General features: G+C 52.9%; 1 protein-coding gene across 8 annotated transcripts in view; it reads left to right on the forward strand.

The window, feature by feature from the left end:
* LOC144502696 (oxysterol-binding protein 2-like) overlaps positions 1-25,966 on the forward strand; it is a 386,545-nt gene that overhangs the window by 312,108 nt on the left and 48,471 nt on the right. For all 8 annotated transcript variants that reach the window (XM_078226903.1, XM_078226904.1, XM_078226906.1 and 5 more), the window contains 3 exons: positions 9,286-9,403; positions 18,202-18,268; positions 21,285-21,449. In XM_078226903.1, coding sequence (XP_078083029.1) covers positions 9,286-9,403; positions 18,202-18,268; positions 21,285-21,449 — 350 coding nt within the window. The remainder of the gene's footprint in view (positions 1-9,285; positions 9,404-18,201; positions 18,269-21,284; positions 21,450-25,966) is intronic.

Here is a 25,966-nt window from a genome sequence, read left to right on the forward strand (position 1 = left end):
CAGTGTAGGGTATGAGAGTTGGCAAATGGAGAAACAACTGAGTGTTTTGTAGACTATAGCTAGCTGAGGCTTAGGCTATTGTAATGTAAGTAGGCCTCGGGCCTATCGTATATACAGTGGATCCGGAAATATCCGAAAACTGGAACGCCATCAGTTTCAAGGGTTTTGGATAAAGGATTCTCACTCAACCTGTAGCATATTTTTGAGAATATAAGCTGTAAATTGCATGATGTGCTGTCCATGAATGTTATTTTTAATCTGCTGCTGAGCTGAAGCTATGTCCACCAGAATTAATTGTCATCAAGTCAACAGATGATAGGTTTTCAGGTCAGAGATTTTCGACCAGGTCGGAAGTCGGGTTGAATTGGTTAGTTTATATTTTTAATCACTGGTCCCTAACTCAGGTTGTTTGCAGTCTCGGCTCCCTGTTCTGTCTGGACTTTCTGATCCCATGTCCTCTTACGGACAGCATGGTGGCACAGTGGTTAGCGCTGCTGCCTCACAGCGCCAGGGACTCATTTTGATTCCAGCCTTGGGTCACTGTCTGTGTGGAGTTTGCACGTTCTCCCCGTGTCTGCGTGGGTTTCCTCCGGGTGCTCCGGTTTTCTCCCACAGTCCAAAGATTAGGTGAATTGGCCATGTCAAATTGCCCCTTACTGTAAAAGATAAGTTTGGGGATTAGTGGGGCAAATATGTGGGGTTACAGGGCTAGGGCGTGGGTGGGATGCTCTGTCGGAGAGTCGGTGTGGACTTGATGGGCTGAATGGCCTCCTTCTGCACTGCAGGGATTCATTGATTCTATGTCAATACTGTATTTTTCCATCCCCTAAATATCAGCCACCTTTGCCTCTTATTGCCTTTGTCACCTCTGGATTCAATTCCCCCAATGCTCACCTGCCTTGGACTTCTAGCATCCACCCTCTGTGAAGAGCTCTGTCTGTATCCCACACTGTATCACCGCCCCATCACAGCTGACCAATAATGGCTCATGATCTCTCAATAACTCAGATTCAGTATTCCCTCCCCGGCCTTGCCTGCCTCGATTACCACACCATCCGCCCTACACCACCCTCCCTCCCTACAGCACATCCCTCCCTACAACACCCTCTATCTCTACAACACCCTCCCTCCCTACAGCACATCCCTCCCTACAACACCCTCTATCTCTACAACACCCTCTCTCCCTACAACACCCTCCCTCCCGACAAAACCTTCCCTCCCAACAACACCCTCCCTCTCTACAACACCCTCTCACCCTACACCACCCTCCCTCCCTACAACACATCCCTCCCTACACCCTCCATCTCTACACCATCCTCCCTCCCTACACCATCCTCCCTCCCTACACCACCCTCCCTCCCTGCAACACATCCCTCCCTACAACACCCTCCCTCCCTACAACACCCTCCCTCCCTACAACACCCTCCCTCCCTACAACACCCTCCCTCTCTACAACACCCTCCCTCTCTACAACACCCTCCCTCCCAGCAACACCCTCCCTCCCAGCAACACCCTCCCTCCCAGCAACACCCTCCATCCCTACAGCACCTTCCCTCCCTACACCATCCTCCATCCCTACAACACCCTCCCTCCCAATAACACCCTCCCTCCCTACAACACCGTCCCTCCTTACAACACTCTCCCTCCCTACAACACCCTCCATCTCTACAACACCCTCCACCCCCACACCATCCTACAGCCCTCACACCAAGACTTTCCATTCCTTTGACTTGCCACCCTGCCTTTACCCCCGAGCTTTGGCAGCCATGTCTTCAGCTCCTCGGAGACTTTGCTTTGAAACTCCGTCCCTGAACTCCACCGCATCTCCATTATATAATGAGTGAGTCGTGTTGACATCGCAGTTCGCAATGGTGAACATTGATGCAAAAACGTGATCAAAGGTTGTGGCAGCAGAAACTATTGGTTGTGGACAGGGATTGAATATGTTAAGGAAAGCATTATATATAAAACTCTTATTCTAATCAGTCCAGTTTCATTCTGATTTCTCCAACCAATATCCCTGGAGCTTAGTTGGCAGAGAGGTGATCTTATTGAAACATATGAGATTCTGCGAGGTGTGGCAGTGTTGATGTTGAGACGCTGTTTTCCCTGTCTGGGGGCTAGTCTCAGGGTAGGGGCTAGAGATGAGCAACATTTCTTCACTCAAATGGTTGTGAATCTTTGAAATTCTATCCTCCAGAGGGCTGTGGATGTTCAGCCGGGATATATTCAACACTCTGGATAGATTTGTCGGGGTAAGACAGGAAAGTGGGCTTGAGGTAAATCAGCCATGATCTTATTGAATGACAGAGCAAGAGATAGGGGCTGTATAACCGACCCCTAATCCTACTTTATGTGTTCCTATGTTCTCATATCCTTCTTGGCATCACGCTCCTACTTGAATAGTATGTAATATGCTTGAATCTTAGCGATCAATTATCACTGAGATGATGATGATTATGTGATATGGAATAGTTAGTGTGTGTCTATCTATCTCTGCGCGTGTCTGTATGTGCGTGTGTCTGTGTGCGCGTGTCTGCCTGTGTCTGCGTGTGTGTTTGCATGTATATTCTGTGTGCGTGCATCTGTGTGTGCATGTGCACCTGCGTGTGTCTGTGTGTGTGTGCATCTGTGTGTATCTGTGTGTGCACCTGCGTGTATCTGTGTGTGCACCTGCGTATGTCTGTGTGTGCACCTGCGTGTGTCTGCACGTGCTTGTGTCTGCATGTCTGCCTGTGTGTGTCTGTGTGCGCGCGTCTGTGTGCGTTTGTGTGTGCGTGTGTGCTTGTGTCTGCGCATGTATCTGCGTGTGTGTGTGTGTGTCAGTGATAGAGACAGACCCCTTATGGCAGATCACTGAGATGGCTGAGATAAGCTGTCATTACTTTGAGTTCTCCCATTCAGATCCACAACCTATTTGAACGTTTATTCATCTTAATCTTTTCTATCCTCTAGCTCTGATGGAGTTTGATCATGTGTGTGTCTTTCTTGTCTGCACTTCCTCCAGCTGCAAGCTTCACTGGGGAAGTCGACAAACGCTTGCGATCTGATCTTCTGCTAGAGGGGGAAGAACAATCTTTAAATCTCTCACCTTGCAGGGGACATTTTAGTTTCTATATTCCTGGTGACCTTTTAAAAACCTTCATTAAAGCCCAGTAGGTAGCAGAGTCTGTCAGACAATGGGCAGCCAGTGGGACAGAGTACTGCTTCCCATTCTGCTGAACCTATGCAACCCGCCGAGGTGTTAGCTTGGTCCAGTTTGGAGCTTTTCTGGCTGAGGCGTCGGTCCAAGGATGCTCCACGATTCTTTACACATCGGCTAGGCTGGAGTTTCACTGCACAATATTACTGGAGGTGCTGTCCTCCGAATAAATCTCTGTGAAGGATCATTCTTTGAAGAGCAGCAGGGGTGTCCTTTGCATTGGAGTGTTGTGATAGTTCACTGTCCATATTGGAAAGAGTGTGCTCATAAATATTGGATAAGTTTGGTTTGACCACCCTCTGATCCAGTCCATTGTCAATGCAGGAAAATAACCAACTGGGGTGGCATAGGGAGTGGGGGAAATCAGTTGTCCTCATCCCTGTAGGGTGACAGTCCCCGGGGCTTCACACATGACCCTTCCGTCCTGCGGGTCTTTGTGGCGTGCATATTCTGAATTGACTCAGTGACTGATTATCAAGGTGTCCATGAGATTGGTGCTGTGATACAGTCTTCCTGGGACAGCAGCGAGTGTTATGGTGTGTTTTCTAGTGATTGCACCGTCGCCCGGGATAGATATGCCGCAGGGAAATGCTTTGCCCCAGTCCAGCATAGCTAGCTGGGCACAGGGCTCCAGAGAGCTTTGAGATCATTCAGTAAGATGGGGGGAAACACTAACCATGGATTGACATCGGACCATCATTTGTTCATTCTCTGAATCAAGGCCTGGGTGTGGTATAAAGGCTGAGCTCCCAAAGCCATCGTCTGAATCAATCACTTTCAATTGGTTGGATTGAGTATCCATTTGTAATGTTGGTGCTTTAGTGCGGATTATGAATCTTACTTCTTACTTCAAACAATTGGCGTTTTGTGGATGGGTTTCCTTGTCATCTTTTCTATAAAATGGCATTATGAGGAGGAGAAGGAGCTAAGCCTCAATGTCGAATGTCCACAAATCGCCGATGTTGGTTATCCCTCTGTTCAAAGATGATGCTTACTCAGGATCACGGGTTTCTGCCCTGGCTGTTAATGTGACTGATTCTACAGCCAGCGGTCTCTGGGCAAACAGAAGGTCCCACGAGGCGGTGGGATCTGCAGTTTTCTTCTTCTTCCTTCCTTCTCTGCATTAGCCATTAATCTCAAAGCTGCTGTGCTTGAAGGAAAGATTCAGAGTGTCTGAAGGGTTTTCTTTGTCCTGCCCTGAAATCAGACGGATGCAATGGAGGAATGTCTCTAGTGCTCTTTGTGTGTATCTGATGCACAGTCCTGGTCTCACTACAGTACGGTGTGTAGTGATGACAACTTCCCTGTCACCAGTGCTCAACCTATCCCAGAGTCTCTCCTTCAGCCTATCCCAGAGTCTCTCCTTCAACCTATCCCAGAGTTTCTTCTTCAGCCTATCCCAGAGTCTCTCCTTCAGCCTATCCCAGAGTCTCTCCTTCAACCAATCCCAGAGTCTCTTCTTTAACCAATCCCAGAGTCTTTTCAACCAATCCCAGAGTCTTCTTTAACCAATCCCAGAGTCTCTTCTTCAACCAATCCCAGAGACTCTCCTTCAACAATCCCAGAGTCTCTTCTTCAACCAATCCCAGAGTCTCTTCTTCAACCAATCTCAGAGTCTCTTCTTCAACTAATCCCAGAGTCTTCTTCAACCAATCTGAGTCTCTTCTTCAGCCTATCCCAGAGTCTCTTCTTCAACCAATCCCAGAGTCTCTTCTTCAGCCTATCCCAGAGTCTGTCCTTCAACCAATCCCAGAGTCTTCAACCAATCCCAGAGTCTCTTCAACCAATCCCAGAATCTTCTTCAACCAATCCCAGAGTCTCTTCTTCAGCCAATCCCAGAGACTCTCCTTCAACCTATCCCAGAGCTCTCCTTCAGCCTATCCCAGAGTTCCTCCTTCAGCTTATTCCAGAGTCTCTCCTTATGGGGTGAGTCCAGTTGAGTTTCTGGTCAATGGTAACCCCAAGGATGTTGACAGTGGGGGATTCAGTGATGGTTACTCCGTTGAATGTCAAGGGGCAGTGGTTAGAATGTCTCTTATTGGTGATGACATTTGTGTGGCGTGAATATTACTTGCCACTTGTCAGCCCGAGCCTGGATATTGTCCAGATCATGTTGTATTTCAACATGCACTGCTTCAGTATCTGAAGAGTCACGAATGGTGCTGAACATTGTGCAATCATCAGCGAACATCCCCACTTCTGACCTGATGAAGAAGAGAAGGTCATTGATGAAGCAGCTGAAGATTGTTGGCCTAGGACACTACCCTGAGGGACTCCTGCAGAGATGTCCTAGAGCTGAGATGACTGATCCCCCCACAACCATCTTCCTATGTACCAGGTATGACTCCAACCAGCGGAAAGTTTGCCCCCTGATACCCATTGATTCCAGTTTCGCTAGGGCTCCTTGGTGCCACACTTGGTGGAATGCGATCTTTATGTCAAGGGTTGTCACTCTTGCCTCACCTCTGGAATTCAACTCTTTTGTCCATGTTTGAACCAAGGCTGTAATGAGGTCAGGAGCTGAGTGACCCTGGTGAAACCCAAACTGGGCATCGCTGAGCAGCTTATTGCTGAGCAGGTGCTGCTTGATAGCACTGTCGATGACCCCTTCCATCACTTGACTGATGATTGACAGTAGACTGATTGGGCGGTAATTGGTCGGGTTGGATTTATCCTGCTTTTTGTGTACAGGACATACCTGGGCAATTTTCCACATTGTTGGGTTGATGCCTGTGTTGTAACTGTACTGGAAGAGCTTGGCTAGGGGAGCAGCAAGTTCTGGAGCACAAGTCTTCAGAACTATTGCCGGAATGTTATCAGCGCCCATTGTCTTTGCAGTCTCCAGTGCCTCCAACTGTTTCTTGAGATCACGTGGAGTGAATCGAATTGGTTGGAGACTGGCATCTGAGATGCTGGGGACCACTGGAGGAGGCTGTAATGGATCATCCATTTGGCACTCTTGGCTGAAGATTGCTGCGAATGCTTCAGCCTTATCTTTGCACTGATGTGATGGGCTCCTCCATCATTGAGGATGGGGATATTTGTGGAGCCTCCTCCTCCAGTGAGTTGTTTAATTGTCCACCACCATTCTCAACTGGTTGTGGGAGGACTGCAGAGCTTAGATCTGATCCGTTGGTTGTGGGATCGCTTAGCTCTGTCTATCACTTCCTGTTTTTGCCATTTGGCATGCAAGTAGTCCTGTTTGGTAGCTTCACCAGGTTGGCACCTCATTTTTAGGTATGCCTGGTGCTGCTCCTGGCATGCCCTCCTGCACTCTCTATTGAACCAGAGTTGATCCCCTGGCTTGATGGTAATGGTTGAGTGGGGGATATGCCGGGCCATGAGGTTGCAGATTGTGCTGGAGGACAATTCCGCTGCTGTTGATGGCCCACAGCGCCTCATGGATGCCCAGTCTTGAATTGTTAGATCGGTTCGTAGTCTGTCCCATTTAGCACAGTGATAGTGCCACCCAACACGATGGAGGTTATTCTCAATGTGAAGGAGGGACTTCGTCTCCACAAGAACTGTGCTGTGGTCACTCTTACCGATACTGTCATGGACAGTTGCATCTGCAGCCGGCAGGTTGGTAAGGATGAGGTCAAGTATGTTATTTCTTGTTGGTTCCTTCACCACCTGCTGCAGACCCAGTCTAACAGTTATATCTTTAGGAACGGTTATACTGTTCTTTATTCACACAGGGTAGGCCAGCAGGCCTATCCCACAACAGCTTTCATCTCAGGGGCAGGATTATCATCAGCGAGTGTATTTAAACACCAGCTTTGGAAGGCCTGAACTGAAAAGTGGTTTGCAGTGGCTGTTGACACTCTCCAAGCTATCCCCAGCCAAGTATCCTGCGGTAGAATCCATGAGGAAGCCACCATCGATGGGAGAGTTGCAACACGCAGTCAAATGGACATCCGCATGCGCTGTCTGGCCTGCTGGGTGGTTTGAGCATTTTCCTTTTTTTTATCTTCTCAATGACCTGCCGGCTGATCCCGGACCCTGTCTCCTAGGGCAGTGTGTTACACTGTCACAGCGCAAGATCATTTCCTGTTAATGCACCTGAGCAGTATGGTTAAAGGAATGTGCTGGAAGCTGGTGTTATTTTGGACAAGCTGCATTTGACAAATGGAACAGTGTTTTTTAATAATTGTAACCTGTTAAATGCAGCAGCCAATTTGCACACAGCAAGCCCCCAAAAAGAGCAATGTGATAATGACCGGATAATCTGCCTCAGCGATGTTGGAGATTATCTGTTGTATGTAACATCCAAATGTATTTCCACAGTATCTAAACAGTGAGCAGCACAATGTTCCTGTCGGCAGTGCTGCATGGCTGATGTTAGAGCTCATTGTGAGCACTGAGTTTCCTGTCACGTGACGCGACAACTCAACTTTAATCAGTTAGAGTTTCTCCCCATTGATCAGAACGGGGAACCAATCTGACCCATTGCCCCTCACCTTCGATCTGCCTCCATTAACAGTCTGGGAAGCGACTCTCTCCTAACTCTCGCTGCCTCGGAAATGTAGCCAGTATAATTAAGGACTCCACGCACCCCAGACATTCTCTCTTCCACAAAAGTCTGTGGTCACACACCAACCGACTCGAGAGCAGTTTCTTTCCTGCTGCCAACAGACTTTTGAATGGACCTATCATATATTAAGTTGATCTTTCTCTACATCCTAGCTATGACTGTAACACTACATTCTGCACTCTCTCTTTTCCTTCTCTATGTATGGTATGCTTTGTCTGTATAGCATACAAGAAACAATACCTTTCACTATACTACTAATATATGTGACAATAATAAATCAAATAACTCATTATAAAGAGAGTTATAAATTATGACAATAATCATAAGGGGCGGCACGGTAGCACAGTGGTTAGCACTGCTGCTTCACAGCTCCAGGGACCTGGGTTCGATTCCCGGCTTGGGTCACTGTCTGTGTGGAGTTTGCGCATTCTCCTCGTGTCTGCGTGGGTTTCCTCCGGGTGCTCCGGTTTCCTCCCACAGTCCAAAGATGTGCGGGCTAGGTTGATTGGCCATGCTAAAATTGCCCCTTAGTGTCCTGGGATGCGTAGATTAGAGGGATTAGTGGGTAAAATATGTAGGGATATGGGGGTAGGGCCTGGGTGGGATTGTGGTCGGTGCAGACTCGATGGGCCGAATGGCCTCTTTCTGTACTGTAGGGTTTCTATGAACTCTGGCCTATCTTTCAACCCTATTTGTAAACTAATAAGAAATGGCTGCTGTTCCTGTTCTATTGATGTACTAACAGAGCAACAGTCTCGGGGGACGGACACACGCACACACTCACACAAACACACAATAACATGCACAGACACACATGCACGCGCACACACATACACTCACACACGCGCGCGCACGCACTCTCACGCACGCACACACTCTCATACACACACACACATGCACACCGCTCACAGCTTGGCAGTAAGTTGACTCCTCCATTTGCAGAGGCAGTGAGGGTGGGCAGTATGGGACGTGACAATGTCACACCGAGGCCCTGAGGATCCTTGCTCGAGGGTTGAATTTAAGGTGCAGTTAGTTTTATTGTAAAGCAATTTCAGACCTGGAATCTCTCACTGACTTGGCAGAAGTTGACCTTCTGGCTCTTTTGCTGTTTCAGAGGGTTTATCTGCTTATATTTCTGTCAGAGTGAAGTTATGGGAATTCCACCCATATTCCCTTACCACTTAACAAAGTTACAAATGATATTTTATTTGTTAAAGGAATTCCAATGAGGCCTTTGAGGCTTGGTTGTAAATAGTCAATTGTGCCCAGTTTTCTGGGGGTTCCACCCGGAGATCAGGAGAATCCCAGTGGGGGTTTCACCATCCTTTGTTTCACTTTGCAGAGAGAGAAAGTTTACCCAGAGGCTGGGGTATTGCCGGAGCAGATTAATTTCACTTCTAACTGTGCAGTGATTGATGGGGCAGTGTGGGGGAGTTCTAAACTCTTCCGTTTCCCACACTGACACTCCTCCCACCTGCTTGGCAAGGGAAAGGAAAGCTGCAGTGTATTTCCCACGGCAATGTTCTAATGTCAGTGTGTTTAAATGCAGCGAGAGTGCGACGCATCAAAGGGGAGACGAGTGATGAAGATGAGGAGACGGAATATTTTGATGCCATGGAGAATGCACCAGAATTCATCACAGTAACCACGGATCCCACAAGACACAGGCAAGTGGCGGAATGGGACAGTCAGCTGGTACAAATGGGTGGAGCATTGTACCGTCAACAGTGACCGGCAGTGCACTCAGAGACTCATGCAAATCTCACTCTCTCACACTCACTCACTCACTCTCTCTCTCTCTCTCTCACTCTCTCACACTCTCTCTCTCTCTCTCTCTCTCTCTCTCTCACTCACTCACTCACTCACTCACTCACTCACTCACTCACTCACTCACTCACACTCTCTCTCTCTCTCTCACTCACTCACTCACTCACACTCACTCACTCACTCACTCACTCACTCACTCACTCACTCACACTCTCTCTCTCACTCACTCACTCACTCACTCACTCACTCACTCACTCACTCACTCACACTCTCTCTCTCACTCACTCACTCACTCACTCACTCACTCACTCACTCACTCACTCACTCACTCACTCACTCACTCTCTCTCTCTCACTCACTCACTCACTCACTCACACTCTCTCTCTCTCTCTCTCTCTCACTCACTCACTCACTCACTCACTCACTCACTCACTCACTCACTCACTCACACTCTCTCTCTCACTCACTCACTCACTCACTCACACTCTCTCTCTCTCTCTCTCTCTCACTCACTCACTCACTCACTCACTCACTCACTCACTCACTCACTCACTCACTCACACTCTCTCTCTCTCTCTCACTCACTCACTCACTCACTCACACTCACTCACTCACTCACTCACTCACTCACTCACTCACTCACACACACTCTCTCACTCACTCTCTCACTCACTCTCTCACTCACTCACTCTACTCACTCTCACTCACTCACTCACTCTCTCTCTCTCACACTCTACTCACTCTCTCACTCTCACACTCACTCACACTCACTCACTCACTCACTCACTCACCCGACACACACACATATATGCGTACACGCACACACATGTGCACACGCATGCACGTATACATGCACATGCTGACACGCGCGCACACACTGACACATGTACCATGACACATGCACACATGCTGACATACGTGAGGAATACTTGTTTTTATTAACTGAGGCATTGAATATAAGAGAGGGAGGTTATGATGGAATTATATAAAATGCTGGTGAGGCCACAGCTGGAGTACTGTGTGTAGTTCTGGTCACCTCACTATAGGAAGGATGTGATTGAACTGGAGGGGGTGCAGAGGAGATTCCCCAGGATGTTGCCTGGGTTGGAGCCTTTCAGCTATGAGAGAGACTGGATAGGCTGGGATGTTTTCCTTGGAGCAGAGAAGGCTGGGGGGAGAAGGATCGAGGTGTACAAAATTAGGGACACAGAAAGGGTGGATAGGAAGGAACTTTTCCCCTGAGCAGAGGGGTCAATAATGAGGGGGAGTAGATTTAAGGTCAGAGCCAGGAGATTTGAGGAAAAGCGTTTTCACCCAAAGGACGGTGGGAATCTGGAACTCGCCGCCTGGGAGGGTGATAGAGGCGGGAACCCTCACAAGAATTAAGAAGCATTTGGATGAGCATTTGGTACACCAAAGCACACACAGCTATGGACCCCTCCACACTGCGCCGCACCCTCCGCATTGCGCCGCACCCTCCGCATTGCGCCGCACCCTCCGCATTGCGCCGCACTCTCCGCATTGCGCCGCACTCTCCGCATTGCGCCGCACCCTCCGCATTGCGCCGCACCCTCCGCATTGCGCCGCACTCTCCGCATTGCGCCGCACCCTCCGCATTGCGCCGCACTCTCCGCATTGCGCCGCACCCTCCGCATTGCGCCGCACTCTCCGCATTGCGCCGCACCCTCCGCATTGCGCCGCACTCTCCGCATTGCGCCGCACTCTCCGCATTGCGCCGCACCCTCCGCATTGCGCCGCACCCTCCGCATTGCGCCGCACTCTCCGCATTGCGCCGCACCCTCCGCATTGCGCCGCACCCTCCGCATTGCACCGCACTCTCCGCATTGCGCCGCACCCTCCGCATTGCGCCGCACCCTCCGCATTGCGCCGCACTCTCCGCATTGCGCCGCACCCTCCGCATTGCGCCGCACCCTCCGCATTGCACCGCACCCTCCGCATTGCACCGCACTCTCCGCATTGCGCCGCACCCTCCGCATTGCACCGCACTCTCCACATTGCACCGCACTCTCCGCATTGCACCGCACTCTCCGCATTGCACCGCACTCTCCGCATTGCGCCACACTCTCCGCATTGCGCCGCACCCTCCGCATTGCGCCGCACCCTCCGCATTGCGCCGCACTCTCCGCATTGCACCGCACCCTCCGCATTGCACCGCACCCTCCGCATTGCGCCGCACCCTCCGCATTGCGCCGCACCCTCCGCATTGCGCCGCACCCTCCGCATTGCGCCGCACCCTCCGCATTGCACCGCACCCTCCGCATTGCGCCGCACCCTCCGCATTGCACCGCACTCTCCGCATTGCGCCGCACCCTCCGCATTGCGCCGCACCCTCCGCATTGCACCGCACCCTCCGCATTGCGCCGCACCCTCCGCATTGCGCCGCATTCTCCGCATTGCACCGCACTCTCCGCATTGCACCGCACCCTCCGCATTGCACCGCACTCTCCACATTGCACCGCACCCTCCGCATTGCACCGCACTCTCCGCATTGCACCGCACTCTCCGCATTGCACCGCACTCTCCGCATTGCACCGCACTCTCCGCATTGCACCGCACTCTCCACATTGCACCGCACCCTCCACATTGCACCGCACTCTCCGCATTGCACCGCACTCTCCACATTGCACCGCACTCTCCGCATTGCACCGCACCCTCCACATTGCACCGCACTCTCCGCATTGCACCGCACTCTCCGCATTGCGCCGCACCCTCCGCATTGCACCGCACTCTCCGCATTGCACCGCACTCTCCGCATTGCACCGCACTCTCCGCATTGCACCGCACCCTCCGCATTGCACCGCACTCTCCGCATTGCACCGCACTCTCCGCATTGCGCCACACTCTCCGCATTGCGCCGCACCCTCCGCATTGCACCGCACCCTCCGCATTGCGCCGCACCCTCCGCATTGCACCGCACCCTCCGCATTGCGCCGCACCCTCCGCATTGCGCCGCATTCTCCGCATTGCGCCGCATTCTCCGCATTGCGCCGCACTCTCCGCATTGCACCGCACTCTCCGCATTGCGCCACACTCTCCGCATTGCACCGCACTCTCCGCATTGCGCCGCATTCTCCGCATTGCACCACACTCTCCGCATTGCACCGCACTCTCCGCATTGCGCCGCATTCTCCGCATTGCACCACACTCTCCGCATTGCACCGCACTCTCCGCATTGCACCGCACTCTCCGCATTGCGCCACACTCTCCGCATTGCGCCACACTCTCCGCATTGCACCGCACTCTCCGCATTGCACCGCACTCTCCGCATTGCACCGCACTCTCCGCATTGCGCCACACTCTCCGCATTGCACCGCACTCTCCGCATTGCACCGCACTCTCCGCATTGCGCCACACTCTCCGCATTGCGCCGCATTCTCCGCATTGCGCCGCACTCTCCGCATTGCGCCGCATTCTCCGCATTGCGCCGCACTCTCCGCATTGCGCCGCATTCTCCACATTGCGCCGCACTCTCCGCATTGCGCCGCATTCTCCGCATTGCGCCGCACTCTCCGCATTGCGCCGCATTCTCCGCATTGCGCCGCACTCTCCGCATTGCGCCGCACTCTCCGCATTGCGCCGCATTCTCCGCATTGCGCCGCATTCTCCGCATTGCGCCGCATTGCACCACACTCTCCGCATTGCGCCGCATTGCACCGCACTCTCCGCATTGCGCCGCACTCTCCGCATTGCGCCGCATTCTCCGCATTGCGCCGCACTCTCCGCATTGCGCCGCACTCTCCGCATTGCGCCGCATTCTCCGCATTGCGCCGCATTCTCCGCATTGCACCGCACTCTCCGCATTGCGCCGCACTCTCCGCATTGCGCCGCATTCTCCGCATTGCGCCGCATTGCACCGCACTCTCCGCATTGCGCCGCATTCTCCGCATTGCGCCGCATTCTCCGCATTGCGCCGCATTCTCCGCATTGCACCGCACTCTCCGCATTGCGCCGCATTCTCCGCATTGCGCCGCATTCTCCGCATTGCACCGCACTCTCCGCATTGCACCGCACTCTCCGCATTGCGCCGCACTCTCCGCATTGCGCCGCATTCTCCGCATTGCGCCGCATTCTCCGCATTGCACCGCACTCTCCGCATTGCACCGCACTCTCCGCATTGCGCCGCACTCTCCGCATTGCGCCGCATTCTCCGCATTGCGCCGCATTCTCCGCATTGCGCCGCATTCTCCGCATTGCGCCGCATTCTCCGCATTGCGCCGCATTCTCCGCATTGCGCCGCATTCTCCGCATTGCGCCGCATTGCACCGCACTCTCCGCATTGCGCCGCATTCTCCGCATTGCGCCGCATTGTCCGCATTGCACCGCACTCTCCGCATTGCACCGCACTCTCCGCATTGCGCCACACTCTCCGCATTGCACCGCACTCTCCGCATTGCGCCGCACCCTCCGCATTGCGCCGCATTCTCCGCATTGCGCCGCACTCTCCGCATTGCGCCGCACTCTCCGCATTGCACCGCACTCTCCGCATTGCGCCGCATTCTCCGCATTGCGCCGCACTCTCCGCATTGCGCCGCATTCTCCACATTGCGCCGCACTCTCCGCATTGCGCCGCATTCTCCGCATTGCGCCGCACTCTCCGCATTGCGCCGCATTCTCCGCATTGCGCCGCACTCTCCGCATTGCGCCGCACTCTCCGCATTGCGCCGCATTCTCCGCATTGCGCCGCATTCTCCGCATTGCGCCGCATTGCACCACACTCTCCGCATTGCGCCGCATTGCACCGCACTCTCCGCATTGCGCCGCACTCTCCCCATTGCGCCGCATTCTCCGCATTGCGCCGCATTGCACCGCACTCTCCGCATTGCGCCGCACTCTCCGCATTGCGCCGCATTCTCCGCATTGCGCCGCATTGCACCGCACTCTCCGCATTGCGCCGCATTCTCCGCATTGCGCCGCATTCTCCGCATTGCGCCGCATTCTCCGCATTGCACCGCACTCTCCGCATTGCGCCGCATTCTCCGCATTGCGCCGCATTGCACCGCACTCTCCGCATTGCGCCGCACTCTCCGCATTGCGCCGCATTCTCCGCATTGCGCCGCATTCTCCGCATTGCGCCGCATTCTCCGCATTGCGCCGCATTCTCCGCATTGCGCCGCATTCTCCGCATTGCGCCGCATTCTCCGCATTGCGCCGCATTGCACCGCACTCTCCGCATTGGGCCGCATTCTCCGCATTGCGCCGCATTGTCCGCATTGCACCGCACTCTCCGCATTGCGCCGCATTCTCCGCATTGCGCCGCATTGTCCGCATTGCACCGCACTCTCCGCATTGCGCCGCATTCTCCGCATTGCGCCGCATTCTCCGCATTGCGCCGCACTCTCCGCATTGCGCCGCATTCTCCGCATTGCACCGCACTCTCCGCATTGCACCGCACTCTCCGCATTGCGCCGCACTCTCCGCATTGCGCCGCATTCTCCGCATTGCGCCGCATTGCGCCGCACTCTCCGCATTGCGCCGCACCCTCCGCATTGCGCCGCATTCTCCGCATTGCGCCGCATTCTCCGCATTGCGCCGCATTCTCCGCATTGCGCCGCATTCTCCGCATTGCGCCGCATTCTCCGCATTGCGCCGCATTCTCCGCATTGCGCCGCATTCTCCGCATTGCGCCGCATTCTCCGCATTGCGCCGCATTCTCCGCATTGCGCCGCACTCTCCGCATTGCGCCGCATTGCGCCACACTCTCCGCATTGCGCCACACTCTCCGCATTGCGCCGCATTGCGCCACACTCTCCGCATTGCGCCACACTCTCCGCATTGCGCCGCACCCTCCGCATTGCGCCGCATTCTCCGCATTGCGCCGCATTGCGCCGCACTCTCCGCATTGCGCCGCACCCTCCGCATTGCGCCGCACCCTCCGCATTGCGCCGCATTCTCCGCATTGCGCCGCATTGCGCCACACTCTCCGCATTGCGCCACACTCTCCGCATTGCGCCGCACCCTCCGCATTGCGCCGCACCCTCCGCATTGCGCCGCATTCTCCGCATTGCGCCGCATTGCGCCACACCCTCCGCATTGCGCCGCATTCTCCGCATTGCGCCGCACCCTCCGCATTGCGCCAAACTCTCCACATTGCGCCACATTCTCCGCATTGCGCCGCATTCTCCGCATTGCGCCGCATTCTCCGCATTGCGCCGCATTCTCCGCATTGCGCCGCATTCTCCGCATTGCGCCGCATTCTCCGCATTGCGCCGCATTCTCCGCATTGCGCCGCACCCTCCGCATTGCGCCAAACTCTCCACATTGCGCCGCATTCTCCGCATTACGCCGCACCCTCCACATTGCGCCACACTCTCCGCATTGCGCCGCATTCTCCGCATTGCGCCGCACCCTCCGCATTGCGCCAAACTCTCCACATTGCGCCGCATTCTCCGCATTACGCCGCACCCTCCACATTGCGCCACACTCTCCGCATTGCGCCGCATTCTCCGCATTGCGCCGCATTCTCCGCATTGCGCCGCATTCTCCACATTGCGCCGCACCCTCCACATTGCGCCACACTCTCCACATTGCGCCACACTCTCCACATTGAGCCGCACTCTCCACATTGAGCCGCATTCTCCGCATTGCGCCGCATTCTCCGCATTGCACCGCACCCCCTGCATTGCGCCGCACTCTCCGCATTGCGCTGCATTCACCGCATTGCACCGCACTCTCCGCATTGCGCCGTATTCTCCGCATTGCACCACACTCTCCGCATTGCGCCACACCCACCGCATTGCGCCACACTCTCCACATTGCGCCGCATTCACCGCATTGCGTCGCACCCCCTGCATTGCACCGCACTCTCCGCATTGCACCGCACTCCCCACATTGCGCAGCATTCACCGCATTGCGTCGCACCCCCTGCATTGCACCGCACTCTCCGCATTGCGCCACACCCTCCCCATTGCGCCACACTCTCCGCATTGCGCCGCACCCCCTGCATTGCGCCGCACCCCCTGCATTGCGCCGCACTCTCCGCATTGCGCCGCATTGTCCGCATTGCGCCGCACTCTCCGCATTGCGCCGCATTCTCCGCATTGCACCGCACTCTCCGCATTGCGCCGCATTGTCCGCATTGCGCCGCACTCTCCGCATTGCGCCGCATTGTCCGCATTGCGCCGCACTCTCCGCATTGCGCCGCACTCTCCGCATTGCGCCGCACTCTCCGCATTGCGCCGCACCCTCCGCATTGCGCCGCACCCTCTGCATTGCGCCGCACCCCCTGCATTGCGCCGCACCCTCCGCATTGCGCCGCACCCTCTGCATTGCGCCGCACCCCCTGCATTGCGCCGCACCCTCTGCATTGCGCCGCACCCTCTGCATTGCGCCGCACCCCCTGCATTGCGCCGCACCCCCTGCATTGCGCCACACCCCCTGCATTGCGCCACACTCTCCGCATTGCGCCGCACCCTCCGCATTGCGCCGCACTATCCACATTGCACCACACCCCCTGCATTGCGCCGCACTCTCCGCATTGCGCCACACTCTCCGCATTGCGCCACACTCTCCGCATTGCGCCGCACTCTCCACATTGGGCCGCACTCTCCGCATTGCGCCGCACTCTCCGCATTGCGCCACACCCTCCGCATTGGGCCGCACTCTCCGCATTGGGCCGCACTCTCCGCATTGGGCCGCACCCTCCGCATTGGGCCGCACCCTCCACATTGGGCCGCATTCTCCGCATTGCGCCGCACCCTCCGCATTGCGCAGCACTCTCCGCATTGGGCCGCACCCTCTGCATTGCGCCACACTCTCCGCATTGGGCCGCACCCTCCGCATTGGGCCGCACCCTCCGCATTGGGCCGCACCCTCTGCATTGGGCCACACCCTCCACATTGGGCCACACCCTCCACATTGGGCCACACCCCCTGCATTGCGCCGCATTCTCCGCATTGCGCCGCACCCTCCGCATTGGGCCGCACCCTCCGCATTGGGCCGCACCCTCCGCATTGGGCCGCACCCTCCGCATTGGGCCGCACCCTCCGCATTGCGCCGCACCCTCTGCATTGCGTCGCACCCTCCGCATTGGGCCGCATTCTCCGCATTGCGCCGCACCCTCCGCATTGGGCCGCACCCTCCGCATTGGGCCGCACCCTCCGCATTGCGCCGCACCCTCCGCATTGGGCCACACCCTCCGCATTGGGCCGCACCCTCCGCATTGCGCCGCACCCTCCGCATTGGGCCGCACCCTCCGCATTGCGCCGCACCCCCTGCATTGTGCCGCACTCTCCGCATTGCGCCGCACCCTCCGCATTGGGCCGCACCCTCCACATTGGGCCACACCCTCCACATTGGGCCACACCCTCCACATTGGGCCGCACCCTCCGCATTGGGCCGCACCCTCCGCATTGGGCCGCACCCTCCACATTGGGCCACACCCTCCACATTGGGCCGCACCCTCCACATTGGGCCGCACCCTCCACATTGGGCCGCATCCTCCGCATTGGGCCGCATCCTCCACATTGGGCCGCATCCTCCACATTGGGCCACACCCTGGGCACTGGGCCGCACCTTGGGCACTGCGCCGCACCTCCACACGCTCCCACCCTCTGTACTGGGCTGCACCTATGCCACCCACGTGCCATGAATGAAGGGTTTTCTTTTAGATATAGCTCAGTCCTGTGTAGATCCGCTGGCATTCACATATTTAGATCTCTCCTTTTCTGTTCATATGCAGGCGCACAGGAAGTAATATCAGTGGAACCAGCAGCGATCAGACTGAAACCTGGAACCTTGATGACCATGTGAGTAACAGAGGGTTACATCGCTGCAACAGCCTCCACCAGCCTGAAATCATTACCAGGGAAACGCCACACTTCCGATAGGGAGCTTGGCCACAGGGGACTCAATGAAATAAAAAGGGATAAAATCATGGCAGCGCATAGCTTTCAGATTTATGATGTGTGCCTACTGCATCAGTGGGGAGGGTTTTGACCCCTCCCTCATTTCACACCCCCTAAGAGTTTACCCTCTATTGACATTGCTAAAGGCACGGTGTTGCAGTGGTTAGTACTGCTGCCTGACAGTGCAAGGATTTGGGTTCGATTCCGGCTTGGGTCACTGTGCAGAGTCTGCACGTTCTCCCTGTGTCTGCGTGGGTTTCCGCCCACAGTCCAAAGATTTGCAGGCTAGGTGGGTTGGCCATGCCAAATTGCCCCTTGGTGTCAGGGAGACTAGTAGGGTAAACATGTGGGGTTACGGGGATAGGGCCTGGGTGGGTTGCTCTGTTGGAGGGTCGATGCAGGCTCGATGGGCCGCGGGACTCCTTCTGCGCTATAGGGATTCTGTTAATTTTTCTCATTCTTTCTTTTCCTTTTCCTTTTCCCACAGTTGTCGGGAAAGCATTTCCCTCTTTTGGAATCGCAGTGTCTGACAGCAGACTCCTCTCTGTCTCAGTTTGCACCTTTTTCATCTCTTTACATTTCACACTCAGCGCAATTCACCTGCTGAAGAGGATGCAAACTGTTCCAAAATCCTCTGATTAAAGGGCTGTGAGATTGGCTCGTTGCCATTCACTTTGCACATTGAACACTACACAGTGTGAAAACCAGCGGGAGTTTAGAACTGGAATGACATTGGTTACGGAACCTTTCACTTCAGCCTCAGATTTCTCTGGATCCCTGTCACCCAAATGCTGGTGTAGCGAGCAGAGCTTCAGAATTAACCTGTTCCCATTTCAAATTGCACTACAGTAACAACCACCTTAAACTAATGAAATACAGGATAATGACCTCATTGTTTCCTACTAAAGCTTGTCTTACAAATGTTATTCCTGTTTAAAATGATACCAGTGCATGTCTTAGTCTGTCCGATGCGCTGGAAAATTGAATGCTGTGTCGGAGGAGAACTAAGCTCAGCATGGGGTCAGCCAGGGGCAGGAAAATTGGCAGCACCCTCACTGTAGACTGAGTACATTTGCATATACGTGAAATAGTTAGAGCAGACAAAAGGGGATGTTTCACTATATCTATCAACAGGGCACAGCTGAATGTCCTTGCTAACAGCACCGAAACAATAATAAGGACATGATTAAGTGACCATTGTCTGACCGGACATTCCATCCATCTACCACTAAAGATTATGACATCACTGATGGGACATGATTAAACAGCCATTGTCTCGGGCCTTTCTCTTTGTATCATATGTAAATGATTTACTGGAGCACGTGACTAGAAACAATTAACTTTACTGGAAGTTGTAAGAATTGCCCTATAAAAAAGCTGACTGTACACAATTGGGCAGGGCAGACTGAAGAAGCCTGAGGAATTCGTCAGTTCTCTCCTTATTGATAAGAAGGCAATAAAGGATCCATCACTCATGAACGCTGTGTCCGAATATCTTTTTAACTCCGACAGTGCCTTTGTACAATGTGATACTAGGTGTTGCTGTAGCTGTCAGTCACAATAAACACCGGATTTACCAACATCAAGCAGAAGAGGAGATACGTGCCTGGAGTAACTGGGAGGGTAATTAATAACCAGTGTTTGATCAGCAAATGCCCAAAGCCAGGATATACATCTCACTGTAACACGTCCCTCAGTGGAGCACGCCCATCATTTTTATATCGGTCATTATTACACAGCCCTAGTCCTCCGAGACCTGGCCCAGCAGTCTAACAAGGGTACCCCCCCCCCCCCCCCCACTTTCACCACCCCCTTTCACGCACAAGAAAAAACTAACAGGAATAATAATATATAAAAAAAGAGAAAGGCCCAGAAGACAACAATCCACAATATAAGGGCAAGGCATCATGGGGGGCAACAAGGGTTGGACATGGGCTGAAAGAAAAGTGGCAGAGCACGAAGAAAAGAGGAAAAGTCCTCTCTCTGTCCGACCCCAAAAACCTAACGTATCTATCGCTGTAATATATCCTCAATGTAACTATCTCATGCACTGACTGGTCATGAAACCAGTATCAGTGAATTGCTGACCTTGCAATGTTAACCCTATTCTTTTTATTCAGTGATTTCCTGTGTGTTTGAGTTGTGATCAGTAAACTTTATTAATAATCAGGGTTCTCTCCATGTAAGCAGATCAACTTTTAAGATACCCAAAACTTGCTTCACAACTTGAAATCTGACCCATTACTGTTGTTGTCATGCAGGGGCCCACACTCTGCAGTAGTGGGCAATGTCACTTTGCCTCAGCCTGTGATGTTGTTATATTCACTGCACTCTGTGTTGGGAAAGTTATTTTATCAAGGCACTAACTACCTGCATCCGTAAAGTTGCCTGTACTTTCACACACAAGTACTACTTTGTATTCCCGAGTCTGCATTTTGCTCATCATTCAACATGATTCTCCTTTCTCAGACATCGTCCCAGCTATGTGTACTTGGCCTCACACAGGGCGGCACAGTGGCACAGTGGTTAGCACTGCTGCCTCACAGCGCCAGGGACCCGGGTTCAAATCTGGCTTCGGGTCACTGCCTGTGCAGAGTCTGCACGTTCTCCCCGTGTCTGCGTGGGGTTTCCTCCCACAGTCCAAAGATGTGCAGGTTGGGTGGATTGGCCATGCTAAATTGCCCCTTAGTGTCCAAAGATGTGTAGGTTAGGGGAATTAGTGGGATAAATGTGTGGAGTTACGGGGATAGGGCTGGGGTGGAGGGGGTGGGTGGGCATGAGTAAGATGCTTTGGGGTTATGGGAATAGGCCTGGGTGGGATTATTGTCGGTACAGGCTCGATGGGTTGAATGGCCTCCTCCTGCACTGTATGGATTCTGTGATTCTATGATTGGTCATTGTGCTGTCCTTCGTGCAGGCTTTTGACTGTCAACATCAAGCCTCCTTCAGTGCAGAAAGCAGAGGCGTGAAGTCGAACAGAAAGAGACGGACTCAAATCCCGGACAAGCCCAATTACAGCCTTAATCTCTGGAGCATCATGAAAAACTGCATTGGGAAGGAGCTGTCGAAGATTCCCATGCCTGTAAGTAACTTCTACCTTTACCTGGAGGAGGACATAAAGAAATATGGACGGTTAAGTGAATGGGTCACAAGGTGGCAGATGGAGATTTTTTTATTCATTAATGGGACATGGGTGTCGCTGGCTGGCCAGCATTTATTGCCCATCCGTAGTTGTCCTTGGGCAGCTGAGAGTCAACCACATTGCTGTGGCTCTGATGTCACATGTAGGCCAGACCGGGTAAGTTTCGGCAGATTCCCTTACCTAAGAGAACCAGATGGGATGAGTATAATGTGGGGAAAGTGTGGGATTACTCACTTTGGTTGTAAGAATCAAAAAACAGAATTTTTTTTTAAAGGCGTGAAACTTGATGTTTTCAGAGGGATTTGGGTGTCCTCACAGAAGGAAGGAACACCGTCAGAAAGAGTTAGGGAGTCAAATGGCAGGGGGGGGGGGCGGGGGGGGCGGGGGGCAGGGGGGGAACTATTTTTTCTTTGTGTACTAGGGGGGACAATCTTTAAAAATGGCTCCCTGATCTTTAGCCCAAAGCCCATCCCGCCAGCGTGAAACTGGAACCCACACCTTGGGTTTTTTCGCCAAAATTCCTCATGATATGGTGGCGATAGCTGCCATTGGAGGCAGCGACTCCGATGCCACGCTTCCTGCCCACTGCCACACCGCAATACAAAGGGGAAATTCCACCCATTGCTTCCTTTGGCTGGAGAATCTGGAATATGACAGCGCAGTGTGAGGGTAAGAGGCAGATCATGTCACACTGAGATGGGGAGAAATTTCTTCACCCAAAGGGAGAATCCTTGGGATTTTCTAACCCGGGGGATTTGGATGCTCCATTGTTGAACGTATTGAAAGCTGAGAATGCCAGCTCACTGGGAATTGGAGAGTGGAAAGGGAAGTAGAATGAGACTGAAGCTAAGCCATGATCTTACTGAATTGAAGGGTCCATATGCTCTCCCCGTGCACCTAATTCCTTATGGAGGTAGACATTAAGTTGCCCATGGAACGATCAAGAACCAAGCAGCCGGGTTCTCCCTGATGTCCTCAATCCAGCAGATTATCTGGTCATTTATCTCCTTGCTGTTTGTGGACCTTGCTGTGCATCAATTGGCTACTGTGTTTCTTACAATGCTTCAAATGTCCTTAATTGGCTGTCGGCCACTTTGGGGTATCCAGAAGTTGGAAAAGCAGGAGGGGAATTATAGAATCATAGAATCCCTACAGTGCAGAAGGAGGCCATTCGGCCCATCGAGTCTGCATCGACCACAATCCCACTCAGGCCCTATCCCCGTAACCCTATGCATTTACCCTAGCTAATCCCCCTGACACTAAGAGGCAATTTAGCATGGCCAATCCACCTAACCCGCACACCTTTCAGACTGTGGAAGGAAACCAGAGCACCCAGACAAAACCCACGCAGGCATGGGGAGAACGTGCAGACTCCACACAGACAGTGACCCAAAGATGTGCGGGTTAGGTTGATTGGCCAGGTTAAAAATCGTCCCTTAGAGTCCTGGGATGCGTAGGTTAGAGGGATTAGTGGGTAAAATATGTGGGGGGAGGGCCTGGGTGGGATTGTGGTCGGTGCAGACTCGATGGGCCGAATGGCCTCCTTCTGCACTGTAGGGTTTCTATGTTTTATGACCCAAGCCGGGAATTGAACCCGGGTCCCTGGCGCTGTGAGGCAGCACTGCTAACCACTGTGCCACCGTGCCGCTCACGATTATCCACCAGGTTTCCCTAACTTGCTATGAAGAAAGTAGCTGATCTCCACACCAAGCCTCTCTGTGAAGGCCCAGCAGGAGATCACCCGTCACAGTGTCCTTCCCTCTGCAGAGTGAGAGCTGGGCGCAAAGCAGAGGGTATTGTCATTGTTCCAGGCTCCATTAGAGAGTGTTGGGAATCTGGAACTCACCGCCTGTAGAGGCAGGATCCCTCGCAACATTTAAGAAGCAGTTGGAGGAGCATTTGAAACGCTGTAGCGTACAAGGCTACAGACCAAATACTGGAAAATGGGATTAGAATTAGATAGATGCTTCTTGACCAGTGTGGACATGATGGGCTGAAGGGCCTCTTTCAGTGACACTTATCATCAAGTATATACTAGCAAGGGCAGACTGATGTGTGAAAGTCTGAAGCAGTTGCTGAGGAAGTGCTGTGATGATCTTTGAGCAGAGCAACTGCTCTGTTGCGTCTCCATTTAATACTCCGGCTGCAGACTGGAGACTGACTCACTCCAGCGTCTGTGGTGATAAAATAACCTTGGAAAAATTAATTGACGGAGTCTTATCAAAGCAAGATTCATCGGGTTGTCTTACTTCCTGAGGCAGCATTCTACAGCCTAAAGAGTCTGCGAATGAAGTTTATAAGTAAACAATGACCCAGTGAGTCATAAATCACACAAGATGCAGATTGAAGAGCCCTCAGTGATCTGAGCACCTTGTCTCTCTCTCTCATCGCTCCAGTCCTGGTTGAAGGTTGACTAAATTTGCATTACTTTCAGTTGATTGTTTTATTGGTTGGGATGGAGGGAGGGGGCATTGAACTAATTTTTAAAAAATTCATTAGTGGGATATGGGCATCGCTGGCTGACCAGCATTTATTGCCCAACCCTAGTTGCCCGAGGGCAGTTGAGAGTCAACCACATTGCTGTGGCTCTGGAGTCACATGTAGGCCAGACCAGGTAAGGACGGCAGATTTCCTTCCCTAAAGGACATTAGTGAACCAGATGGGTTTTTATGACAATCGGCAATGGTTTCATGGTCATCAGTCGATTCTTAATCTCAGATTTTGCTGGTCGAACCATAGGGGAGGATCTTCTCAGAGTTACAAAGCCAATGTTTATTTATTAGTCCCAAGTAGGCTTACATTAACATTGCAATGAAGTTACTGTGAAAATCCCCTAGTCGTCACACTCCGGCACCTGTTTGGGTACACTGAGGGAGAATTTAGCATGACCAATGCACCTAACCAGCACGTCTTTCGATCTGTGGGAGGAAACCGGCGGAAACCCATGCAGACACGGGGAGAATGTGCAGACTCTGCACAGACAGTGACCCAAACTGGGAATCAAACCCAGGTCCCTGGCACTGTGAGGCAGCAGTGCTAACCAGTGTGCCACCATACTGAAGAACTGATTAAATATTCTAGGTAGATTTTCAGAGTATTACTGATGAGTGAATGGTGTTTTGTGTGCCATTATCGGAGAGGCTGGTAATTATCAATACACAACAGGACCCTGGATTGTCGTTTACTGGCTGAACAAGGCAGTCAAAGAAATCAAAGTAAAACTGCTATGATTCTCTAATCTTTATATATTCAGGGGTGAAGGGTTCTCAGGAGGATTTTTCACAACTGATTGCCCTTGACAGAGCAATCCTAATTGTGATTTGAAGCACATTAACTCCATTCACAACCGGGTAATTTCAAACTCCAAGCTTTGAGCACGGCTTTGTTGCTGCCTTTCTGGTTAAGTCTACAATTTGCAGAAAATGTCTTCTGGAAAGAATCAGAATGAAAACATTTAGTGGCTGTGATGTCCAAGGCCTTTCCAGGAATGCCGACCCAGCAGCTTCCTCTCTCTCTCTCTCTATCACTTCCCACTTAAAACCAGCATTGCATCCATTGCCTGATGAGAAGGTGACCTGGGGCCTCACCCTGCACCGTCTGCTGGCCTGTCCCAGTACTGCACTCTTCAGTGATTTGACACTGAAATCATCAGGCTTGCCTTTCCTCATCTCGAGACCCAACCATTCTGGAACTCTGCTGCAAACTGTACCTCGCATCCACGCATCATCCCATCCTCGCAGCTGTGCATTGTCCTGATTATAACATTCTCATTCTTGTTTCTTCCCCAAACCTCAAATCTTCACACTCCTCGATTCGGACCCTTGAGAACACGCTTGTTTTCATTTAGGATGGCTGTGCTCTCAGCTGTCTCGACTCTAAACTCTCAAACTCCATCCCTAAGCACCTTCTCCACTCCCAATCTCTCCCTTCTCCATGAGACACAGGAGCAGACTGATCTGATGTGATAATCCTCAACTCCACTTTCCCGTCTTATCCCCATAACCCTGGGGATTCCCTTACTGATTAACAATCTGTCTATCTCAGCCTTGAACATACTTAACAACCCAGCCTCTACAGCCCTCTGTGGAAAAGAATTCCACACATTCACTACCCACTGAGAGAAGAAATTCCTCCTCATCTCTGTCTTAAATGGGCGACCCCCTTACTCTGAGATTGTGCCCTCTGGCCCTCTCCCACAAGGGGAAACAATCTCTCAGCATCGACCTTGTCAAGCCCCGGAGAATCCTATATATCTAAATAAAGTCGCCTCTCATTCTTCTAAACTCCAATGAGTACAGGCCCTACCTACTCAACCTCTCCTCATAAGAAAATCCCTCCATACCCAGGATCAACCTGGTGAACCTTCCCTGGACTGCTGCCAGTGCCAGTATTTCTTTCCTCAGATAAGGAGACCAAAGCTGTTCACATTGTTCCAGGTGTGTTCTAACTGATAGAAA

This window comes from Mustelus asterias, chromosome 13 (assembly GCF_964213995.1).
Source record: "Mustelus asterias chromosome 13, sMusAst1.hap1.1, whole genome shotgun sequence".
NCBI classification, from domain to species: domain Eukaryota; kingdom Metazoa; phylum Chordata; class Chondrichthyes; order Carcharhiniformes; family Triakidae; genus Mustelus; species Mustelus asterias.